Genomic DNA, 19,799 nt, shown 5'->3' on the forward strand with positions numbered 1-19,799 from the left:
AAGAGACACCAAAAAGATGATGATGAGAATCAAGTGTGGCTAAGGTGACTGAACATTTTTAAAATGCAATTAGCTCCATCTCCAAACTGTTCAGCATAATTTGGGGGAAGGATGGAAAGAGGCAGACTCTCAGTTATTTGAAACAGATAGATATATACAAAAAGATGCATATATTCTCCCCACCCACCTCCTGCCACTAAATCACTTCAGTTATATCAATTAAAGATTTACTTAGTTTAATAAGCTCCCAAATTCAGAGATACCAAAAACCCTGGAGGAATTACTCCCATCAGTCACTTGTAAGTAAGTTTTAATTGCTTTGTGCTTATCTACAACCAGCTGAGATTCTTTTTATTTATTTTAATTGGAGGATAATTACTTTACAATACAGCTGAGATTCTTTTGCAAACAAATTTTATTTAGAAATAATTTAGAAAGAAAAGAAATAGTTTAGGCAGAGCATGTATTCTATAGCTCACCAGAGGCCCTACCACTCCTTACTGTCTTTCACTCACTCGTTTTAAACATTGTCCCTTATGACAGCTATAATGTCCTGTTTGGAGAATGCATTGTTTGAACCGTATTTTGTTGTGTTTGGAGAAAAGAGCTAAGCTGGGTAGAGTCTAATATAGGAGCAGGGTAAGGTTAGGTATGGTAGTCATGAGTAGACAACACGAAATACCAAAGAATGTCAAGATATTCTGACATGAAATAGAAGATAGGATGGGAAGAGATCAGTAAATGTCTTTTTCTATTGTGTAATAATTTTGCCTCATTCTAAGCTGACCACATCACACTTGCTTTTGTCCTAGAATGTATGATACCTAGACTGGTTGGGAAGATGAAAAATCTCAGACTACCCTAGTTATGCTCCTTGTATCCAAATTAGCTTCAGTTCAGCTCAAGTCTCCATTTGGTGGCTGGCTAACTCTCCCCCAGTTTCCCCCACTTCAGCAAAGGGAGAGCTACATTCCAGTAAATGGCTACTGATAGGAAAAAAAGACACTTGTTCTTAAAAAATCCTCATCTCCTGCTTCCTTATGAGAATTTCAAATTCTAGAGTGCATAAAAACACACATGTGCATGTGTACACACACACACACAGTGCTCCAAACAAATATGAGTTAGCTCTATATATATATATATATATATATATATATATATATATATATATATATATATATATGAGGTCACGGACAAAACTGTTAATATCAATTTGTAACAGTAATTTTAAAAGAATTCTTGGTTTATTAGACTCAATTGTTTTGTTCTAAGATTTACCAAAATGTCTTTTAATTAGGGAATCAGAATATTTTCCAATTCAAATTATCCATAATTTTAACTATAATACATATTAGCTGACTCAATAATATTAGACAGTCATGGAATTTACAGAATATCATATATATAACAAATCATACATTCATATCACTAGGAAAAATAGTGCAACTTAGCAGTATTTCTCCCAAGTGTGTTCCATGGAACATTGTTCCATGAGATGATAATAGGTCTGTCTGTCTGTCTCTCTCTCTCTCTCTCTCTCTCTCTCACACACACACACACACACACTGCAATGATTAAACATGACTGCCTACATAATTTTCAGGGCCCCATGCAAAATGAAAATGTAGATCCTTTTATTTTAAAAAAAGATGACAATCAGTTCAGTTCAGTCGCTCAGTCGTGTCAAGATGATAATAGAAGAGCATTAAATCAAGCATGATAGCATTAATTCAAGCATGATTCTCTTCTCAGCATGGGATCCTATATGACTACACAGGATGCATGCCCCTGAAACCAACCAAAACCTATTTTTAAAATGATTTTTTATTTTTTTAAATTTATTTATTTATTTTTTTTATTAGTTGGAGGCTAATTACTTCACAACATTTCAGTGGGTTTTGTCATACATTGATATGAATCAGCCATAGAGTTACACGTATTCCCCATCCCGATCCCCTCTCCCACCTCCCTCTCCACCCGATTCCTCTGGGTCTTCCCAGTGCACCAGGCCCGAGCACTTGTCTCATGCATCCCACCTGGGCCGGTGATCTGTTTCACCATAGATAATATACATGCTGTTCTTTCGAAACATCCCACCCTCACCTTCTCCCACAGAGTTCAAAAGTCTGTTCTGTACTTCTGTGTCTCTTTTTCTGTTTTGCATATAGGGGTATCGTTACCATCTTTCTAAATTCCATATATACGTGTTAGTATGCTGTATTGGTCTTTATCTTTCTGGCTTACTTCACTCTGTATAATGGGCTCCATTTTCATCCATCTTATTAGAACTGATTCAAATGAATTCTTTTTAATGGCTGAGTAATGTTCCATGGTGTATATGTACCACAGCTTCCTTATCCATTCATCTGCTGATGGGCATCTAGGTTGCTTCCATGTCCTGGCTATTATAAACAGTGCTGCGATGAACATTGGGGTGCACGTGTCTCTTTCAGATCTGGTTTCCTCAGTGTGTATGCCCAGGAGTGGGATTGCTGGGTCATATGGCAGTTCTATTTCCAGTTTTTTAAGGAATCTCCACACTGTTTTCCATAGTGGCTGTACTAGTTTGCATTCCCACCAACAGTGTAAGAGGGTTCCCTTTTCTCCACACTCTCTCCAGCATTTATTGCTTGTAGACTTTTGGATAGCAGCCATCCTGACTGGCGTGTAATGGTACCTCATTGTGGTTTTGATTTGCATTTCTCTGATAATGAGTGATGTTGAGCATCTTTTCATGTGTTTGTTAGCCATTTGTATGTCTTCTTTGGAGAAATGTCTGTTTAGTTCTTTGGCCCATTTTTTGATTGGGTCATTTATTTTTCTGGAATTGAGCTTCAGTAGTTGCTTGTATATTTTTGAGATTAATCCTTTGTCTGTTTCTTCATTTGCTATCTTTGACAAAGGAGGCAAGGATATACAACGGAAAAAAGACAACCTCTTTAACAAGTGGTGCTGGGAAAACTGGTCAACCACTTGTAAAAGAATGAAACTAGAGCACTTTCTAACACCATACACAAAAATAAAATGGATTAAAGATCTAAATGTAAGACCAGAAACTATAAAACTCCTAGAGGAGAACATAGGCAAAACACTCTCCAACATAAATCACAGCACGATCCTTTATGACCCACCTCCCAGAATACTGGAAATAAAAGCAAAACTAAACAAATGGGACCTAATGAAACTTAAAAGCTTTTGCACTACAAAGGAAACTATAAGTAAGGTGAAAAGACAGCCCTCAGATTGGGAGAAATTAAAATGATTTTTTAAAATGCTGGGCTGACAGGTGGGATGCATGAGACAAGTGCTCGGGCCTGGTGCACTGGGAAGACCCAGAGGAATCGGTGGAGAGGGAGGTGGGAGGGGGGACCGGGATGGGGAACACGTGTAACTCCATGGCTGATTCATGTCAATGTATGACAAAACCCACTGAAATGTTGTGAAGTAATTAGCCTCCAACTAATAAAAATAAATGAAAAAAATAAATAAATAAATGGATAACCAACAAGGAAAAAAATAAAAAATAAATAAATAAATAAAATGCTGGGCTGAAACTTTCCTGGTGGTCTAGTGGTTAAGATTCCGTGTTCCCAATGCAGGGAGCACCAGTTCAATCCCTGGTCAGGGGAATTAAGATTCTGCATGCTGCACAGCTTGGTCAAAATAAATAAATTTAAAAAAGAGAGATGCTATCTTGAAGTAAAAAAAATTTTAAAGCTGGATTAAAAATGTTATACAGATTTCATTGCAGGAGGACTTCGCAGAGTCTTTTATATGCTAATGTGCATTGTGAACCTTCAAGACATACATATACTGAAGATCAGTTCCCGAATATACTTCACCAAACTCTTTTGAATTATTATAAGGTCATCTTACAGGACCAGTGTTCCACAGAGACACATTGTAAAATGCAGCTTAGGCTGTGCAGATAGGCTATATCTGATTTAACATCAATTTGTTAATTATAAGTCACACATGGCATTTCCCCTATATTTGGAATAAGGCAACTAGAGATAACTATAGATGCAAATAGTGTGATTCACTAAATCTACTCTCCAACTGTTTGGTCTTTTTGGAAAGTCAACTCAATGGTCAAACCCCAGTATTTTTCTGGGATGTACTAGCCATGGTCTGAGACTATATCCCGAGCCAATTTATTTTTTACCCTTTATCTTGTCAATTCAGAGGAAATAACATCCTTACTTACCATTACCCAGTTCCCAAGAAATGTTGTACTTTTTGCTGGCGCTGTACTTCAACAGACTCAGGGCACTAGAGCTGTTCCAGGAGTTATTGGGATTACGACGCAGTGCATTTAGAGCAAATATCAGATGGAGTCCAGAGCAATCAGCAAAGTTATAAAGTTTGTCTAGAGACCTGGCTGGGAAGAAGCAGAGAAAGGCTTGTAACTTGCAAATCAATATCCCAATAAAACAAAAATATTAACTACTAAAAAAAACATTTCTATGAGCTTCCTGCTAATGAGAATTATACAGAGGCTTCCAAAAGGGACTATTACCATTTGGTTCAGGGTTCACTTCAAGGTGATTTCTGAAAGCAGCATACACAACTCCAGATAAAGGTCACAAATTGGCAACCAAGTCTAGTACATAGGATATAGTATATTTTATTTGTTAAAAAAAATTGAATTGCTAACATTTCGAAATGGAAAGATATCACAGACTAGCTAGATTTACAGTTCTCAAAAAATCTGAAAATCTGGCACTGTGGGATCTGTACTCTCTAATGAAATGAAATGAGAGCAACAGTGTCAGGAGACAAGGCCAGGGAAGATGACTGGTTGGGGAGTCTCAGAAAACAGCTCAGCCTAGAAACACTTCCAAAAAAAAAATTCACTCAATTTCACAATTTTAATATTTCTGAAAATGAAAATATTAATACCATAACCACTAATAGAAATATGTTCATTGTCAGGTTGACCCCAGATATCATGAAAGCTATTCACCTTAAGTTCCATACCCATCCCATTCCTTCACATCTATGGCCACCATTCTGGTTGTGGCTATTATTTCCACTTGCATGAATTATCACAAGAATGTACTTGCCTGTCTACTTCTAGATTCTTTCCACACTGCCAGATTCATCTTCTCCCAATTTCACAAGTTTCACTTACTTTTCAAAATCTTAGTGGATTTTTAAGACCTTTGTTTTCTTCAATTCAAGGCCTCTACAACTCAACCATAATGTTTCCCCAACTTCAGGCCCCTCCACTTTTGTCAAAAAGTTCTTTGTGGGTGTTATCCAGTTCTATTTATTATAGAATCCCTGCCCTACTGGCCTTTGTTCTGGTTATTCTCATTTGTCATGCCTTTTCCCCCTCTTTTAAACATATCCAGATTTTACTTGCCCTTTAATACATTGTTTCACAAAATATGGATGACACAATTTTCAGCGGTATACAGACTGAAAAAAATTTAGATTAATAATTAATTACAGGGGTTCACATTATCCTTGTATATATTATCCAAGTCCCTAGGGCAGAGTTTCTCAAACGGGATTCTGTGCAACACCATGTGGGGTTCCATAAGATGTCATCAGGGAGTTCTGCAAAAGATGACACAGTGACCACGGTGCTCCATTAGCAGCTGCTATAGATTTTTTAGGGCTTCCCACATGGTGCTAGTGGTAAAGAACCCATTTGCCAATGCAGGAGACATAAGAGATGCAGGTTCAATCCTGGGCATGGCAACACACTTCAGTATTCTTTCCTGGAGAATCCCATGGACTGAGGAGCCTGGTGGGCTGCAGTCCAGTGGGTCACAAATAGTCAGATATGACTGAAGAAACTTAGCGTGGACACATAGGTTTTTTAGTCTTATAAAGCAGGACCATGATCATTTGGTTATATCCATTATCAGTTTTTGAAGTGGGTTTCAGGGCTTACTGCCATCTTTATCTCTGTGTATATGTATGATAACTCTCACAGACATGAATTTGAGCAAACTCTGGGAGATAGTGGAGGACGGAGGAACCTGACATGTGCAGTCCATGGTGTTGCAGGGTAGAATACAACTTAGTGACTGAACAACAACAGCAACAACAATGTATGAGAAAGTATTTTTTAAGAAGCATCAAGAAAAAGGACAGAAATTGTCTCATTTTAGCTGAAAATAAAATCCATGGGAACTTATCTCACATTAAACCCAGAATCAAGTAAATAAGCAACAACAGCAAATGGCATAGGTGTCACATTAAAGAAATAAACATAATCATTCTTAAAAAAAATAAATTTAATCATTTATTTTTAGTTCCAAATGGCAATTAAAATTAAAGTGCATTTTTAGGCCTATTAAAATTATCATGAAACCAACACTTGTGTATATCGATCTTATAATTATCTACATAATCCTGACATTGCCACTCAGTAAGAAGATGGTTTCTTTCAAAGTCTCTTAGAAAATGTTGTCTTAGACTATAATTTTACTCATATTGCTTTGACATAGTTTTAGTAACTTTGTTATTCAATACTGTTAATTTATTTTCCTATTGAAAACAACATTAATGTAAGTTCATAAATGTTATTTAAATAAACCTAACAAACTACCTTTAGAAATATTATATCCCATTTTGACTTAAACCAGTTACTTAACAAAAACATATTATGTTTGCCTTAAAATTTTTTAAATTCATAAAAAGGAAAAAAGGGATTGATTTCAAGAAACAAAGTTAACTACTTGGTTTTTATTTTCCTCTTCTAAAAAGGCTGTATTAAAAATCATTTTCAGTTTTAAATAGGAAGGAAAAAACTTAAGCTTGCAACTTACCATATATCATATACTATATCTCAATAGCATTTATATGACAGAAAGTTTTGATAATACTTTTAGTCTTACTTGGGTAAGGTACCAAAAAGTCAAGGAGGACATTTTAAAATGGAAAAACTGAAGTCTATTCTATATACACCATTGAAATATGCAAGGAGAGGGGACCAACAAAAGAATAGCCTAAAATGTCAGCCAAACTAAACATATTTTTCAGGAAAACACCACTCTGTTTAAAAGAGCACTAGCAGTTATTATTGGATTATAGTATCTACAACTAAATGATTACACTTTTCATCTAGGAGTTCCCTGATCCTTGAGAATATTTCAAATGTTTCTGATATAAAACGTTTTGAGAAGGCTGCCCTAGTGCTAAAGAATACCTAGGAAAAAAGTAATCCTAACACTAAAATAGTCATTGTTGACCTGAGAATTGACTTAAACATTCCTTCCACTTAGCAACATCCTCACTAATACCTCACTAATACTATCAATGATGCTTTTAATTTCTCCAATATACAGTAAACCCAGTATATTTCCAAAGCTGTAGGAAAGCCAAGTTGCAAATCTGAACAAAAGACACAGGATTTTGTGAGATCAATGAAAATAATGATTGATAAATGCTTAAGTTACATGCTAATCCACTAAAAAAGATCCAGAAGAATTATATCAGTTAACTAAACAAGAGAAAACTTACAAGAGTGATAACAAAATAAATTACTCAAAAAACAATTTGAATATTAAAACCTCTAACTAGGTCACTTTGATGGTTTTAATATTTTAAATTGTGCCACAAAAGTTAAATTATTTTCTCAGAAAAATGCTCAATATTTGATTAAGTATTGACATAATGAGGATTTTCTGTGTTTGTTTCATGTGTAATAGAAAAATACATATCAAACACAAAAGCACATCAAACATGTGATTTCGTGGATTTCATGATTGAAGACAAAGAAATGGTATTTACCATAAAGTTGTCAGTTAAAAGGAAACTAGAAAAATCACAATATAGACAGTTTGTTAATATGGCAAAAATTGAGAACTAGCAATTTAGAAGTTGGGAAATACTTTGTGAAGGATAAGTTTAAGTCCTGCCTCCTCCTTGAAGCTATTCCTCAATAAACACACCAATCTCCCTACAGTGACCTCAACCTTCTTTAAACTCAGGGTTTATACCATTTGTTGGCATTTGAGTGCCCTGTGACATCTCCTGTGACATTGTCTTACCTTGGGATTACCTCTTGATTTAGTCACTTCTCCAGAGTGATGATTCACTTACCCAGTTAAATTGTCAAGTTCCTTAAGGCTGGTACCATATCTCACTATATCCTTTACAGTATCTATCAGAGAACAATTTCCCTTACAATCATGCTTAGGAGTTCACACAGCCTAAATCCTGTTTGTTGCATGAAAATGGTGTAGTAAGAAACTGAAAGTTACTGATAAAAGATATGTCTAAAAAAAAAAAAAAGATATGTCTAATAATTATTCTTACTAGTTCAACAAATATACTCTGGAGTTTATATTAAAATGACATATATTTGAATACAGTGCATTTAGTAGATGCTCAACAAATGGAATCTTCTTGGAGCATCTGTTGTCAGTTCCATCCCAGCAGATATGTAAAGATGACTTCTACTCTTTCTACCAGAGGTTACCAATACCTCTATGTCCTATAGTCAGATTGCCTTGGCATCTCATAGGAACAGAGCTTTAAGGAGCCTTGACTAGCACGCAGATAGATAAGGAGCTGAGATCTGAGAGAGATGAAAGAGAGGGGCTTGGGAGTCTATACAGTGCTGAGATAGTTGATGCTGTGAAAGTTCTTGAGACTTTTGTAGGATAAAATGTCAGGATAAAACCTTAACAAATGTCCAAATATACAGATCAGAAGCACAGAGTAATGAAAATTAAAACAAAAATTAACAAATGGGATCTAATTAAACTTAAAAGCTTTTGCATAGCAAAGGAAACCATTAATAAAACAAAAATGAAGAAACAGACAAAGGATTAGTATACAAAATGTACAAACACTAATAGTTCATAGAACTGCATATCCAAAAATCAGCACAATCAAAAATTAGGGGGAAGATCTAAATAGACATTTCTCCAAAGAAGACATACAGATGGGCAACGAACAAATGAAAAGATGCTCAACATCACTAATTATTCACTTCAGTTTAGTCGCTCAGTCGTGTCCGACTCTTTGCAACCCCATAGACGGCAGCGTGCCAGGCCTCCCTGTCCATCACCAATTCCCGGAGTTTACCGAAACTAATGTCCATTGAGACAGTGATGACTTCCCACCATTTCATCCTCTGCCGTCCTCTTCTCCTGCCTTCAATCTTTACCAGCATCAGGGTCTTTTAAAACGAGTCAGCTCTTTGCATCGGGTGACCAAAGGATTGGAGTTTCAGCTTCAGCATCAGTCCTTCCAATGAACACCCAGGACTTATCTCCTTTAGGATGGACTGGTTGGATCTCCTTGCAGTTCAAGGGCCTCTCAAGAGTCTTCTCCAATACCACAGTTCAAAAGCGTCAATTCTTCTGCACTCAGATTTCTTTATAGTCCAACTCCCACATCCATACCTGACTACTGGAAAATCCATAGCCTTGACTAGACACACGTTTGTTGACAAAGAAATGTCTTTGCTTTTTAATATACTGTCTAGGTTGGTCATAACTTTCCTTCCAAGGAGTAAGCATCTTTGAATTTCATGGCTATAGCCACCATCTGCAGTGATTTTGGAGCTAAAAAAATAAAGTCAGCCACTGTTTCCACTGTTTCCCCATCTATTGCCATGAAGTGATGGGACCGGATGCCATGATCTTAGTTTTATGAATGTTGAGCTTTAAGCCAATATTTTCACTCTCCTCTTTCACTTTCATCAAGAGGCTCTTTAGTTCTTGTTCACTTTCTGCCATAAGGGTGGTGTCATCTGCATATCTGAGGTTATTGATATTTCTCCCGGCAATCTTGATTCCAGCTTGTCCTTCCTCCAGACCAGGGTTTCTCATGATGTACTCTGCATATAAGTTAAATAAGCAGAGTGACAATATACAGCCTTGACAAACTCCTTTTCCTATTTAGAACCAGTCTGTTGTTCCATGTCCAGTTCTAAATGTTGCTTCCTGACCTGAATACAGATTTCTCAGGAGGCAGGTCAGGTGGTCTGGTATTCTCATCTCTTGAAGAATTTTCCACAGTTTATTGTGATCCACACAGTCAATGGCTTTGGCATAGTCAGTAAAGCAGAAATAGATGTTTTTCTGGAACGCTATTTCTTTTTCGATGACCCATCGGATGTTGGCAATTTGATCTCTGCTTCCTCTGCCTTTTCTAAATCCAGCTTGACCATCTGGAAGTTCATGGTTCACATACTGTTGAAGCCTGGCTTGGATAATTTTGAGCATTACTTTACTAGCATGTGTGATGAGTGCAGTTGTGCAGTAGTGTGAGCATTCTTTGGGATTGGAATGGAAACTGACCTTTTCCAGTCCTGTGGCCTCTGCTGAGTTTTCCAAATTTGCTGGCATATTGAGTGCAGCACTTTCACAGCATCATCTTTTAGGATTTGAAATAGCTCAACTGGAATTCTATCACTTCCACTAGCTTTGTTCACAGTGATGCTTCCTAAGGCCCACTTGATTTCGCTTTCCATGATGTCTGGCTCTAGATGAGTGATCATACCATTGTGATTATCTGAGTCATGAAGATCTTTTTTAAAATAATTCTTCTGTGTATGCTTGTCACCTCTTCTTAATATCTTCTGCTTCTGTTAGGTCCATACCATTTCTGTTCTTTACTGTGCCCATCTTTGCATGAAATGTTCCCTTGGTATCTCTGACTTTCTTGAAGAGATCTCTAGTCTTTCCCATTCTGATGTTCTTCTCTATTTCTTTGCAATGATCACCGAGGAAGGCTTTCTTACCTCTCCTTGCTATTCTTTGGAACTCTGCATTCAAATGGATATATCTTTCCTTTTCTCCTTTGCCTTTCACTTTTCTTCTTTTCATAGCTATTTGTAAGGCCTCCTTAGACAACCATTTTGCCTTTTTGCACTTCTTTTTCTTGGGGATGGTCTTGATCCCTGCCTCCTGCATAATGTCATGAATCTCCATCCATAGTTCATCGGGCACTCTGTCTATCAGACATAGTCCCTTAAATCTATTTCTCACTTCCACTATATAATTGTAAGGGATTTGATTTAGGTCATACCTGAACAGTCTAGTGGTTTTCCCTACTTTCTTCAATTTAAGTCTGAATTTGGCAATCAGGAGTTCATGATCTGAGCTACAGTCAGGTCCTGGTCTTGTTTTCGCTGACTGTATAGAGCTTCTCCATCTTTGGCTGCAAAGAATCTGATTTCGGTGTTGCCCATCTGGTGATGTCCATGTGTAGAGTCTTCTCTTGTGTTGTTGGAAGAGGGTGTTTGCTATGACCAGTACATTCTCTTGGCAAAACTCTATTAGCCTTTGTCCTGCTTCATTCTGTACTCCAAGGCCAAATTTGCCTGTCACTCCAGGTGTTTCTTGACGTCCTACTTTTGCATTCCAGTCCCCTATATTGAAAAGGACATCATTCTTGGGTGTTAGTTCTAGAAGGTCTTGTAGGTCTTCATAGAACCATTCAGCTTCAGCTTCTTCAGTGTTACTGGTTGGGGCATAGACTTGGATTGCTGTGATATTGAATGGTTTGCCTTGGAACTGAACAGAGTTCATTCTATCATTTTTGAGATTGCATCCAAGTACTGCATTTCAGACTCTTTTGTTGACTGTGATGGCTATTCCATTTCTTCTAAGGGATTCTTGGCCACAGTAGTAGATATAATGGTCATCTGAGTTAAATTCACCCATTCCAGTCCATTTTAGTTCGCTGATTCCTAAAATGTCAACATTAACTCTTGTCATCCCCTGTTTGACCACTTCTAATTTGCCTTGATTCATGGACCTAACATTCCAGGTTCCTATGCAATATTGCTCTTTATAGCTTCAGACCTTGCTCTATCACTAGTCACATCCACTACTGGTTGTTGTTTTTGCTTTGGCTCCGTCTCTTCATATTTTCTGGAGTTATTTCTCCACTGATCTCCAGTAGCATATTGTGCACCTACTGACCTGGGGAGTTCATCTCTCAGTGTCCTATCTTTTTGTCTTTTCATACTGTTCATGGGGTTCTCAAGGCAAGAATACTGAAGTGGTTTGCTATTCCCTTCTCCAGTGGACCACATTTTGTCAGAACTCTCTATATGTTATGCAAATTGCTATATGAACAAAACTTATATATTTGCCTTCATCCTTTTCCTTCCTGATGTTTTTGTTCAGTCACCAATTCATGTTAGACTCTTCACAACCCCATGGTCCGGTCATCACTGATGGTCCCATCAGTGACTGAAAGTGTCCTTCCTGATAGCTACTTTTAAATCCTCTTCTATAGAAATTATGGAGGCACAAATGTCACCTGGAAATTAAACAGTGATTTTCTAAGTAATTTTGCCTCCAATTTGTGCTTCCCCAGAATTCTGTCATGATGAGGCATTAAAGTCTCTTCATAATTCAATATATAGGAAGTCATGCCAGTATTAACCCTACCCCAAACATACCCCTTTCCACTAAGTGCAACTTTTTCTTTGAAGGGGTTGGGTAGGGCAGGGAGTAGTTGTCTCAGAGGATGTCAGAGTATCAACTGAGCTCTGTTCAAGTATGTCCCATTTCTACATTTTGCTTTTCATGTGATTTGATATTCTATTCATATTCTCATGTGCTCATAATTAGAATAAGCTGACACTACTAGTTGAATGGGCTTTCCTGGTGGCTCGGTAGTAAAGAATCCCCCTGCAATTCAGGAGATGCAGGAAACATGGGTTTGAGCCCTGGGTCAGGAAGATTCCCTGGAGCAGGAAATGACAATCCACTCTAGTATTACTGCCTGGGAAATCCCATGGATAGAGGAGCCTGGTGGGCTACAATCCATGGGGTCATAAAAGAGTCAGACACAACTTAGCAATTAAACAACAACAACAACAACTCTGTTGAACTCAGCACCAGTTTCTCTTTTTGAAGTTCAGTACTGTCCTCTAAGAGCTAACAGTAAGAAACACATGTTTAAATCCTTAGCCACACAGAAGAAGCACTCTTTTTTCACAAGAAGTTTTCAAAAGAAGAAAGTAGTCACTAACAAAATTGGATATTTTTGTTCGATTCAGAAATGTGTAAGACTGGGTTGAGCCCCTAAAACACACAAACTATGTTTTCTGCATGATACTTGCTTAGACTTGGCCAAAGAATTCCTCAAATACTAGTCTGATTAACTTTATGCCATGTTAGAACTCCTCATCATTCTTTGACAAACCATATTATTCCTTGGCTCTCACTATTCTAAGCTTTTTATCTCTGCCTAGAATATCCTTTCTCCTCTTTTCTTCATTCTTCATAGTTTAGATCTATAGCCTTCTCTGTGAGGTCTCTCCTTATTCCCCAAGATAGAGACATTGGGGCTCCCTCCTTTCATCTCTCTCCACTCTTTGTTGGCTCCTGATCTAGCCATAGACAATCTTTCTATCACTGCTCAGTTCTGTGTTCCTCTCTCAAGGCAGATTGGAGCATTTACCAAAAAAAAAGTACCATGTCTGCTTTTTTAGCATCCATTTCAATATATAATACACAATAAGCCTTAATAAATGTGTGACTCATACAGGTATTATTTAGGCTCATTCAATACCACTTGCAGACTGTCCTCACCCTATATATAATCCAACCTGAATTATCATGGTTCATGGTAGCAAATTCCCTCTAGATTATGGTCTATTACTACATACTGTTAAATGCAGTTAAATAATATACTCAATTTACCTTAAGTGTTCAGGTTGGAATGAATAATATTGAGGAGGCACAGGTGACTATTTAATAAAAACTGGAAGAACAGAGGAATTTCTGGTGGAAGCCAGGGGAAAAAAATTGAGAGTAAAAACAGAGTGCAGTGAACTCTGAACTACCTCTGCATTTTGTAATTCAGAGAGACATCATCAGTTAGCGGGGAACCATTAGAATTAGTGAGTACAACCAATAAGAAGTAGGGCATTTTAATCATAGCTATTAGGAGAGAACAGGTTGAGAATTGCCTAGGAAGAAAACAGACATTTCACAGAGTGAAGCTATCTCTAAGTTGAGAGCTAATTTTATTTCAAAGAAGAATATCTCCAGTTTAGTCAGGGGAATGAAACCTTAACTAGGTTATAAAGAAATCAGCATAAATGCCTATAATTTGACTGAAGCTGTTGAAGGAGAATGAGACTTGGAAAACGTTGTGAATAAAAAGTACAATATTATATTAATACAAGGCTCTGGGCTAGAGACTAATTACTGCATTAATCAAATTAACTAGACTAAAGGGAAAACTAAATGTCAGTGAGTATCATAAGACCTCTGGATCTCATCAGAATTGCATCTAAATGATGATGATGATATATATATATATATACACATACACACATACATAAATGAAGTATATATGTATTCTTTTTCATATTCATTTCCATTATGGCTTATTATAGGATACTGAATATAATTTCCTGTGCTATACAGTAAGACCTTGTTGTTTATCTATTTTACATATAGTAGTTTGTATCTACTAATCCCAAACTCTTAATTTATCCTTCCACCACACTCTTTCCCCTTGGTCACCATAAGTTGGTTTTCTATGTCTGTGAGTTTATCTCTGTTTCATAAGTAAGGTCATTTGTGTCACATTTTACATTCCAAACATAAGTGACAACATATGGTATTTGCTTTCCCTTTATTACTTCACTTAGTATGATAATTTCTAGGTCCATTCATGTTGCTGCAAAAGGCATTTTATTCGTTTCTTTGGCTGCATAGTATTCCATTGTGTATCTATACCACATCTTCTTTATCCATTCATCTGTTGATGGACACTTAGTTTTCTTCCATATCTTAGCCATTATAAACAGCACTCTTTTTGGTAATCAATAACTGAAAACAATCCAAATGCCTATCAAATGGGGCCTGGTTAATCAAATAATAAATCTATGCTACAGAAAGAGGTTCTATTTTCTTTCTTTCTTTTTTTTTTTTTTAGAAAGAGGTTCTAAATAAGGAAAGGGAGAAGGCTACAAGAAGCCTTGTGGAGATGGATTGGAAAAGGAGGTATTAGTATAACTCATGGTTCTAATATATGTACAGATGAATAGATACGAAAATATGTGTATATATGGGTGTGTTTAATATTTACACACATTTCCTATCCATTGAGCAGGCCTGGAACTAATGACACTCCAGTATCAATGAACACACCTGGCACCCAGAGCTTGGTTTTTAAATATAATTCTCTAATAAAAGGAACCAGGGTTCCTTGGAAAAACAGCTGATGCCACAGCCAGGTCAGAGAAAACATGAGAAGAACATAGACCATCTTGTGGTACCAGAAAATAAGGAAGGCTCAAAAAATGATGAAGGGATGTTAAAAGGACATAGGAGTCCACTTGAAGGATCCCTGCCTTGGCCAAAGCTGAGACAGTCTGAACAACAAAATAAATAATGGTGGCATTGGATTATAACCAACAGAATGAAATGAATATCTGAAAGTCATTTTGTATAAATATATAATTCACTAAATAAATAAAAGGAAAAGGAGGAACAGCTCTTCTTCACAGAATATCTATTAATAAATGTAGAAGAATGGATATATAAAATTGACATCAGGCAACACCAAGGAAGACCTACAGATGGGTAATAAAGCACATGAAAAGATGCTCAATATTGCTAATTATTCAGTTCAGTTCAGTTCAGTCGCTCAGTCGTGTCCGACTCTTTGTGACCCCATGAATCACAGCACGCCAGGCCTCCCTGTCCATCACCAACTCCTGGAGTCTACCCAAACCCACGTCCATCGAGTCGGTGATGTCATCCAGCCATTTCATCCTCTGTCATCCCCTTCTCCTGCCCTCAATTCTTCCCAGCATCAGGGTCTTTTCTAATGAGTCAACTTCTCGCATGAGGTGGCCAAAGTATTGGAGTTTCAGCTTGAGCAACAGCCCTTCCAATAAACACCCAGGACTGATCCCCTTTAGGGTGGGCTGGTTGGATCTCCTTGCAGTCCAAAGGACTCTCAGGAGTCTTCTCCAACACCACAGTTCAAAAGCATCAATTCTTCGGCGCTCAGCTTTCTTCACTGTCCAACTCTCACATCCATACATGACCACTGGAAAAACCATAGCCTTGACCAGACGGACTTTTGTTGGCAAAGTAATGTCTCTGGTTTTTAATATGCTGTCTAGGTTGGTCATAACTTTCCTTCCAAGGAGTAAGCATCTTTTAATTTCATGGCTGCAATCACCATCTATAGTGATTTTGGAGCCCCCAAAAATAAAGTCAGTCACTGTTTCCCCATCTATTTCACGTGAAGTGATGGTACCAGATGCCATGATCTTAGTTTTCTGAATGTTGAGCTTTAAGCCAACTTTTTCACTCTCTTCCTTCACTTTCACCAAGAGGTTTTTTAGTTTGTCTTCACTTTCTGCCATAAGGGTGGTGTCATTTGCATCTGAAGTTATTGATATTTCTTCCAGCAATATTAGACAAATGCATCAACACTACAATGAGGTATCACCAAACATCAGCCAGAATGATCATCATAAAAAGTCTACAACCAATAAATGATGGAGAGGGTGTGGGGGAAAGAAAGAATTCTCTTACACTATTGTTGGAAAATGTAAACTGGTGTAGCCACTATGGAGAACAGTATGGCATTTCACTGAAAAACTAAAAATAGAGCTACCATATGACCCAGCAATCTTACTCCTGGGTGTATAGCCAGAGAAAACTCTAATTCAAAAATATAAATGCACCCCAAAGATTACAGAAGCACCTAAATGAACATCAGCAGATGACACATGACTGAATCACTTTTCTGTACACTTGAAACTAGCACAACATTGTAAACTAACCATACTTCAATTAAAAAAAAGAAAATGAAATAATAAGTTCTGGAGATGTACTGTAGAACACAGAGCCTCTAATGAACAACATTGATGTGCACTTGAACTTTCGCTTAGAGAACAGAGCTTACATTAAATGCCCTTATGACAAAAGAACGAACCCAAACAAAAATACAAGGAGTGGGAGGAAACTTTTGGAGATGAAGAAAGATGCTGGCATTGATAGTAATGATGGTTTCGCGGGAGTATACTTATCTCCAAACACATCCAGTTGGTACATTAAATAACTACAGCTTTTCATATTTCAATCATACCTCAGTAGAGAGTTAAAGAAAATCTACAGCCAATGGCATACTAAATGTAAAAACTGAAAGCTTTCTCCCTCCAGAGAGGATTTTTCACACGTGAATAGGATTAAGATCAAGAATTTTGACCAAAATATTGTTTGCATTAAAAATAAATTAGAAACAACTTAAATGTCCATCAAGGAGAATTGACAAGTAGTTTAAAGAGAATGAACCAGAGCTACAAGTAATGGAAGAGAAACATCTCAAAAATAAACCTTAGGTAAAAAAGAGTGAGCTGCAGAATGATACATGTGTTATGATATTATTTACATGAATTGCAAAAACATAAAAAATACTATACATTCATTATGGAAATACATTATACATGTAGCCCTCATAGTCAACAAAAGAGTCTGAAATGCAGTACTTGGATGCAATCTCAAAAATGATAGAATGAACTCTGTTCAGTTCCAAGGCAAACCATTCAATATCACAGCAATCCAAGTCTATGCCCCAACCAGTAACACTGAAGAAGCTGAAGCTGAATGGTTCTATGAAGACCTACAAGACCTTCTAGAACTAACACCCAAGAATGATGTCCTTTTCAATATAGGGGACTGGAATGCAAAAGTAGGACGTCAAGAAACACCTGGAGTGACAGGCAAATTTGGCCTTGGAGTACAGAATGAAGCAGGACAAAGGCTAATAGAGTTTTGCCAAGAGAATGTACTGGTCATAGCAAACACCCTCTTCCAACAACACAAGAGAAGACTCTACACATGGACATCACCAGATGGGCAACACCGAAATCAGATTCTTTGCAGCCAAAGATGGAGAAGCTCTATACAGTCAGCGAAAACAAGACCAGGACCTGACTGTAGCTCAGATCATGAACTCCTGATTGCCAAATTCAGACTTAAATTGAAGAAAGTAGGGAAAACCACTAGACTGTTCAGGTATGACCTAAATCAAATCCCTTACAATTATATAGTGGAAGTGAGAAATAGATTTAAGGGACTATGTCTGATAGACAGAGTGCCCGATGAACTATGGATGGAGATTCATGACATTATGCAGGAGGCAGGGATCAAGACCATCCCCAAGAAAAAGAAGTGCAAAAAGGCAAAATGGTTGTCTAAGGAGGCCTTACAAATAGCTATGAAAAGAAGAAAAGTGAAAGGCAAAGGAGAAAAGGAAAGATATATCCATTTGAATGCAGAGTTCCAAAGAATAGCAAGGAGAGGTAAGAAAGCCTTCCTCGGTGATCATTGCAAAGAAATAGAGAAGAACATCAGAATGGGAAAGACTAGAGATCTCTTCAAGAAAGTCAGAGATACCAAGGGAACATTTCATGCAAAGATGGGCACAGTAAAGAACAGAAATGGTATGGACCTAACAGAAGCAGAAGATATTAAGAAGAGGTGACAAGCATACACAGAAGAATTATTTTAAAAAAGATCTTCATGACTCAGATAATCACAATGGTATGATCACTCATCTAGAGCCAGACATCATGGAAAGCGAAATCAAGTGGGCCTTAGGAAGCATCACTGTGAACAAAGCTAGTGGAAGTGATAGAATTCCAGTTGAGCTATTTCAAATCCTAAAAGATGATGCTGTGAAAGTGCTGCACTCAATATGCCAGCAAATTTGGAAAACTCAGCAGAGGCCACAGGACTGGAAAAGGTCAGTTTCCATTCCAATCCCAAAGAATGCTCACACTACTGCACAACTGCACTCATCACACATGCTAGTAAAGTAATGCTCAAAATTATCCAAGCCAGGCTTCAACAGTATGTGAACCATGAACTTCCAGATGGTCAAGCTGGATTTAGAAAAGGCAGAGGAAGCAGAGATCAAATTGCCAACATCCGATGGGTCATCGAAAAAGAAATAGCGTTCCAGAAAAACATCTATTTCTGCTTTACTGACTATGCCAAAGACCTTGACTGTGTGGATCACAATAAACTGTGGAAAATTCTTCAAGAGATGGGAATACCAGACCACCTGACCTGCCTCCTGAGAAATCTGTATTCAGGTCAGGAAGCAACAGTTAGATCGAGACATGGAACAACAGACTGTTTCCAAATTGGGAAAGGAGTGCATCAAGGCTGTATATTGTCACCCTGCTTATTTAACTTATATGAAGAGTACATCATGAGAAATGCTGGGTTGGATGAAGCACAAGCTGGAATCAAGATTGCCAGGAGAAATATCAGTAACCTTAGATATGCAAATGACACCACCCTTATGGCAGAAAGTAAAGAACTAAAGGGCCTCTTGATGAAAGTGAAAGAGGAGAGTGAAAAAGCTGGCTTAAAGCTCAACATTCATGAAACTAAGATCATGGCATCTGGTTCCATTACTTCATGGCAAATAGATGGGGAAACAGTGGAAACAGTGAGAGACTATTTTTTTAGCTCCAAAATCACTGCAGATGGTGGCTATAGCCATGAAATTAAAAGACACTTGCTCCTTGGAAGGAAAGTTATGACCAACCTAGACAGCATATTAAAAAGCAGAGGCGTTACTTTGCCAACAAAAGTCCATCTAGTCAAGGCTATAGTTTTTCCAGTAGTCATGTATAGATGTGAGAGTTGGACTAAAAGAAAGCTGAGCACTGAAAAATTGATGCTATTGAACTATGGTGTTGGATGCAAGGAACTGACTCATTTGAAAAGACGCTGATGCTGGAAAAAATTGAAGGCAGGAGGAGAAGGGGAAGACAGAGGATGAAATGGTTGGATGGCATCACCAACTCAATGGACAAG

The 19,799-nt window shown here is 37.5% G+C and overlaps 1 protein-coding gene across 3 annotated transcripts in view; it reads right to left on the reverse strand.

Annotated features, from left to right (window-relative positions):
* Positions 1 to 19,799, reverse strand: part of HPSE2 (heparanase 2 (inactive)) — a 659,857-nt gene that overhangs the window by 256,881 nt on the left and 383,177 nt on the right. For all 3 annotated transcript variants that reach the window (XM_043926546.1, XM_043926545.1, XM_043926548.1), the window contains exon 4: positions 4,211 to 4,384. In XM_043926546.1, the coding sequence (XP_043782481.1) occupies positions 4,211 to 4,384 (174 nt within the window). The remainder of the gene's footprint in view (positions 1 to 4,210; positions 4,385 to 19,799) is intronic.

The sequence above is a fragment of the Cervus elaphus genome, chromosome 15 (genome assembly GCF_910594005.1).
Source record: "Cervus elaphus chromosome 15, mCerEla1.1, whole genome shotgun sequence".
In the NCBI taxonomy this organism is placed as follows: domain Eukaryota; kingdom Metazoa; phylum Chordata; class Mammalia; order Artiodactyla; family Cervidae; genus Cervus; species Cervus elaphus.